Source organism: Nicotiana attenuata, unplaced genomic scaffold (assembly GCF_001879085.1).
Source record: "Nicotiana attenuata strain UT unplaced genomic scaffold, NIATTr2, whole genome shotgun sequence".
Taxonomy (NCBI): Eukaryota; Viridiplantae; Streptophyta; class Magnoliopsida; order Solanales; family Solanaceae; genus Nicotiana; species Nicotiana attenuata.
In genome coordinates this window covers 9021-15532 of record NW_017674372.1, presented here as the reverse complement: position 1 = coordinate 15532, position 6512 = coordinate 9021, and the positions used below count along the sequence as shown (strand labels likewise).

The window sequence follows — 6512 nt, the reverse complement described above, 5'->3', positions numbered from 1 at the left end:
TATTAATATACCAAAAATTCAAATTTAAATAGACCACAAGAACTATATAAGCTCCTAAGCCTGTACTGATAATGGTGGACCCGAACATTATCCAAAATACTGTCAATACTCAATTTTAATTGGTTAAACTTCTGTGGAAAAGTCATGTGCTTATTGTGATATTTCTGGCTATTTTCTCTAGATTATTTCTATTTAAACGTGAGAGATGTTGCTTTTTCTTCTTGCCGCAACTAATTATCTTCTCGTCATTTCCACTAAAAAGGCCAGTGTACTTTTTACTTACTAACATGGAACCTGCAGTGTTTTGGCACACCTGCTTAGCAATTTGTATCTTCTTTTCTGGTTTCATGGTGTCATGTCATCTAACAGACCAAGTTTCATTGTCGAGCAATTTCTTGTTTGGAACGGCCTCTTCATCTTACCAGGTTCTTCTCACATTTGTTTTTACCTTTTTGTTTTTACCTTTCTGTTTTTAACCGCTCTTGTTGTTTTCTCTGCAGTATGAAGGAGCTTTCCTCAGTGATGGGAAACGCCTCAGCAACTGGGACGTTTTTACCCATGATGCTGGTGAGCTTTCAAAATAATCTCATTTTCTTTCTTTCAATGTTTGCAACACGAATTCTATTATTAATGTGTTTCTAGAGAAAAAGGAACTCATGTACTGGTCTTGTTGCAGGTCATGTTAAGGATGGAAGCAATGGAGATGTTGCTGTTGATCACTACCATCGTTATTTGGTAATGTACTTCATGCTCACCCTTCTTTTCTTTTAAATGCTTCAAAAACTAATTACTCCTTCCGTTTTCAATTTAAATCTTACACTTTCTTTATTATCCCGTTCCAAAATGAATGACACATTTTTATATTTGTAAATAATTCAACTTTAAACTTTTTATTTCACCCGCTTTATCTTTAATGAAAACTTTTATAGCCACTCATGCATCACAAAGCTTTTGCTCCTCAAGCTTTTAGAATGATATATTTCAATTATGTTTTCTTAAACTTTCTACCAAGACAAACGCTAAACATATAGGCCCTTAGTCAGGGATTACTGGCTTCTTAGCATTTAAGGGCATTTCAAAAGCTAACATTTCCTTGGATGTTTATCTCGAATTCTTACCTACTTCATTGAATATATTTCTTTCTTGAATAATATGCTGCTTGTCCTCTTCTTAGACTACGAATGCCTTTCCATATATTTTAATATTTCTCTTTCCAAAAATTATTTACTAAAATAAAACAGGTTTATTCTATACTAGACCCTACTTCACGTGAAATTAGAAATAAAGAATGACTTTCTCTTAATATTCATTTGGTTCTTTCCTTGAGAGGTAGTGCGTGTTATAGGGCTTCTTCCTTGTAAGACTGCTGAATTCGAACTATAACCTAGCGTTTCGACATAAATTTTTAAATTTGTTTTGAAAAATCTGATTTGGGTGAAGTTTGGTTTTAAAATAAAAATGTGTCTGGACATAAATTTTCAAAACATATTTCTCTTTTTTTTTTTTTTGAAAAAACATGAAACATGACTTATACCCACAAGGTCTAAAAACTATCATAAATACCCAACAATACCTTTATCAATAACATTCATTATATTATAGCAAACCATATAGTCCTGAACATAAATAAATTTGGTACAAAATTATCATTTTTGTAATGAACTACATTATATATACACTATCATATAATAGTGATATTTTGGGCCAATTGATTTTGAAATTTGGGTTTGGGTTTTGGGAACTTGCCAATTTCAAAAGGTTTGTTGGGTTTTTGGGGCAAATGTTTGTTGCTAATTTCAAAGCTGGATGAAGGGAACTTGGCAGATGGCATAAAATTTTGTTTTCCAAGAAGTCATGGTGTCTCAGAAGATCAGTTTACGGACGAATGTTAGACTAATGCAGTGTATTAACAATAATAATATAAAAGCGTAAATCATGAGACGGAAGAGTTTTAATCTGTTTGGTATTAAAATGTAAACAGGAAGACATCAAACTCATGGCAGATATGGGTGTGAATAGCTTTCGTTTCTCTATCTCATGGGCAAGAATTCTACCTAGTAAGTTAAACTGTCACTGCTCTCTTTCCTTCATCATAAACAAATAAATTCCTAATTGTCATTTACGATGATAATCCTTTTTCTTTTTGGTCGGTTGTATTTTATTCAGAGGGCAGATTTGGAAAAGTTAATATGGCCGGAATTAAGCACTACAATAAGGTCATTGATGCACTCCTACTGAAAGGTCAGTTCTGATTCTCTTGCTAACAGTTTTATGCTTTAGAGAATCCAAAATGTACAAAAAAAAAGAAAAATATTGGTCTCATTATTTGCTATTACTTCAGGGATCCAACCGTTTGTCACATTAACACATTATGACATACCACAAGATCTTGAGGACAGATATGGTGGTTGGCTAAGTTCACGGATACGGTAAGTGTGACAGCCCAATTTTAGAGGAGCCCAATGCTTTAAACTGTGTATCACGCAAAACAACTGAACATCTATCCTTGAGATGAACATGCATTCTACATATCTTAATACATTTATAAGAACATGCATTCTGCATATAAACATTTCTAAACATTTTCTATATCTTAGGAAATATGTATTTTTCATAAAAATACTTTAAAGGGACGTACATCTCAACCTACATCTACCTCGCACTTCAAATACTTAAATGACATCAAGCACATACAATTAAATCAACCAACGTGATTTGTATATCAATCTTGTTATAACAATTTCTAACTTACTCTATTTAGGTTCACAATTGGTTACAAGCCATCCACATCCCATTCCATTTGATTACTCCAGTAATAAGGTCTCAATATCAAGGTATATATTAACTCAATGAAGTTACTAGAGTCATTAATTAACTCAATGGCCACACTTTATCACTTTCAACTACTTCTACTTCTAACCAGTAAGTACTATAAATACATTCACGTGTCCCAATGAACCAGAACTCTCTTGTGTACTAGGTACTACAACTCATGCTCACTTTAATTGCATCATTAAGATTTTAATTAGTCCAAATACTTGTCCATAACTTACAGGACTTTACAATAAGTAGTTGGGCCCCTCTTATACTTAAAGCTAGTTATAGATTCTATCGAAACCCAAAAAGATGAACAAGTTACATTCGTGTTGGTGGGGTTTGTTTCAGGTATGATTTTAGCTATTTTGCAAAAATATGCTTCAAATACTTCGGAGATAGAGTTAAATATTGGATAACGATGAATGAGGCTAGCTTCGTGGCCATTAGTGGCTATAGAGATGGGAGTTACCCTCCAGCTCGATGCTCTGGTATATTTGGGAATTGTAGTGCTGGCGGGGATTCAGAAACGGAGCCCTTCATTGCAGCTCACAATATGATCTTATCTCATGCAGCTGCTGTCCGCATTTACCGTACCAGATATCAGGTTTTTTCTACGGCTCTTTCCCTTTTCTCCATTATCATGTCAACTCTCAACATGGCATGATCTTGCTTAACTTGTCCAAATGCTAATTACTCTTCTAGTGCAATGCTACTGTTGGCTTGTTTAAAGAAGGGAAAGGGAACACTAGATAAAACAAGATATTATCATCAGTCTCTAACTATTTTTGGTGAAGTAAAATAAGAAACTTTTATATTTAGAAGACTATAAGTGAAAAATGTATCCTTGGAAACTCCCTCCTTTATGCTATCTATCAAATCACCATAATATAGTAATCCCACTTTCTTTCTTTTCTTCTTGTTTGAGGTCTTTTACTTTTAATTCCTTTATTTCAATCGACTCTGAAATTGTAAGTTCGTTAGAAGATCCAAAAAGATATCAGTAATATAGTATATTTTCTATTGCTTTACAGAAAAGACAAGGAGGCATGATTGGCATTACTATGGGTATCGAATGGTATGAACCGTTTAGCAATTCCTCAGAAGACATAGCTGCAACTAATAGAGCTCGATCATTCTATACAAATTGGTAAGCCTTCTGTATAAGTAATTTGGTTCTACGATCCGGTCTTTATGCATCGGAAAGAGAGTAAACAAATATTTTTGACTAACTACCTCCATGCAGGTTTTTAGACCCTATTATATTAGGAAGATATCCCGAAGAAATGGTACAAATTTTGGGATCTAATCTTCCAAAATTTTCAGTAAGTGATTTGATAATGTTGAGTTATGGCCTAGATTTCATTGGCATCAATCATTATTCGGCTGTCTATATCAAAGATTGCTTGTATTCTGCCTGTGAACATGGAAACTCTTGGTCAGAGGGTTCGTATTTAATGACTACTCAAAAAGACGGTGTCTACATCGGGGAACCTGTATGTTTCCTTAAATCATATATGTATTCTCATCTCCAATCTCATTTTGTAAATTATTACTTGCACTTTCTACACTACGAAAGATTTATTTTTAATGAATCAGGGGGAAGTGGACTGGCAATTTGTGTACCCACAAGGGATTGAAAAAGTTGTGATGTATATAAAGGACAGATTCAACAATACTCCTATGTTTATAACTGAAAATGGTAAGAAAAATATTTCACATTCTTTTCCATTAGAATGAGATACATTTCATCAACTAATTACTTGAGCGAGATGCAATTTGATATGTCAGGATACAGCTACTAACATAATTAGCAATGTTGCAGGCTTTGCTGGGAACAGTACTTCTATAAAGGATACCTTAAACGATGTTCATAGAGTGAAATACTTGCATAGCTACTTAAATTCATTGGCAAATGCCATCAAGAAAGGTGCAGATGTAAGGGGTTACTTTGTTTGGTCCCTTCTTGATAACTTCGAGTGGCTAGATGGATATACCATAAGATTTGGACTTTACTACGTCAACTATACTAATCTCCAAAGAACTCCAAAATTATCAGCCACCAAGTATCCAGAGCTCATGTGTAACTTTCGCATGGATCTTGAAGCACATACTACCCAGAAATAGCATAAGAAGACGATGCATATGTGGAAGCTTGTTGAATATTATTTTATTTAAGTCTCTGTTATTGGAAGGCAATTATTGGGAAGTCATAGTATAATTGTTCCGCCTAATCCCTTCCTTTATATTGAATAAATTAGGTCAAGACCTAGTCTTTTTATTCACTTTAATAAAGTAATGAAGATTTATTGTTTAAGTAGAAATGTTCTGTTGAAAGCTGAATTTTGTCCATTAGTTCTTCTTTCTTCTGTTAGGTCAACATAATGTCTAGAATCCTACCAAATGGGTGTAAACTCTTGCAGTTTTACAAAGTAAACTCTTCCATGAAATCTCATGCTTACTTAGTAGATGGGATGGAAAAGTTATATTCATGAAATATAGACCATAATAACAAACTCGTGGACGCGACTCCCTCAAAAAGTTGTTGCTACAATATCAGACAAAAAATGCCATCGAAATAGATTATAAGAACATAATTTATCAAACTAAATATTGATGGGAAGCATGTGTCACACCCAAGTGGACTATGCTCTATATACAACAAACATGTACCTGTAACAGATTACATGCCATAACTTGAAACGCGAATGCAAAAGGTAAAAGACTTATATATACCACCATGTCCACTGGCCTAAGACATTAAATAGTTGTGGAACTGAATGCAAGTAAATCAACCAATACTGTGTATGAAGCCTTTATAAATATCTACAACTGAACAACTGATAAACGTCGAGACAATGCCCGACCTACCCGTAATATTTAAGATCAATGAGGACACTGGGTCTGAATCAACTCCAGGTAGAAAGGGAGCTTACAACCCTTTCGTTGAACATCTCCACTATTTATCGAGAAAGTCTGCCAACCTGTATATTGCGACATGTTATGTGGAATATGACAAATGCAGCGTCCCCAGCAAAGGGACATTAATACAGCAAGGTTATATCGAATATGTAAAGCAGACAGAAAAGTATGTGCAAATAGAAAAACTTATACAAGAGACAAATGGAATGAAATCAACTAAATACATCAGAAGATTCTGTAACATCCTACATGAACTCATATTAAGTCTTACAATTCTAAACATTTTTTTGAGTCTTTCTGATGATATCTTTGGGTCGCTATGTGGAGCTACATTTGGGATCGTTCACTAAAACACTTGTGATAATCATACATTAGGTTCATTCCTTCACTTATAATATATTATGTATGCCATATAGGGCCATTCCCAATTGGTTATAGCTCGATGGTGGTAATCATAATACATTAGATATGCCACATTAGGCCATTCCCAATCAATTATAGCTGACACGGTAGGTATATATACATACATACTGTCCCGACCCCGGTTCGCCGTCCGTGAACCACCGTGACGCCACCTAGTCTCTACGACTAGGTAAGTCTAAATTGCGAAAAAGAAACCAAAATTTGCGGAAGTAAAACAATTTAAAACAGAAATAAGAAATAATCAGTGTACAAATGTGCCGCTTGGCATACACCATATTTAACTCTCAAAACCAAAACATAAATCCAAGACCCGGAAACCCATGAATCACAAGATAAGAAGTACTACATAGATC

General features: G+C 34.4%; 1 protein-coding gene across 1 annotated transcript; it reads left to right on the top strand.

Moving 5' to 3' along the window:
• Positions 1-204: 204 nt before the first annotated feature.
• On the top strand, positions 205-5167 carry LOC109218525 (beta-glucosidase 18-like). Its single transcript, XM_019382893.1, has 11 exons — positions 205-425; positions 501-567; positions 677-735; positions 1982-2057; positions 2167-2241; positions 2342-2429; positions 3166-3421; positions 3849-3964; positions 4061-4310; positions 4414-4516; positions 4640-5167. Exons 1-11 carry the CDS (start codon positions 288-290, stop codon positions 4939-4941), a joined length of 1530 nt encoding a protein of 509 aa, XP_019238438.1. The 5' UTR covers positions 205-287; the 3' UTR covers positions 4942-5167.
• The last annotated feature ends 1345 nt before the right edge of the window (positions 5168-6512 follow it).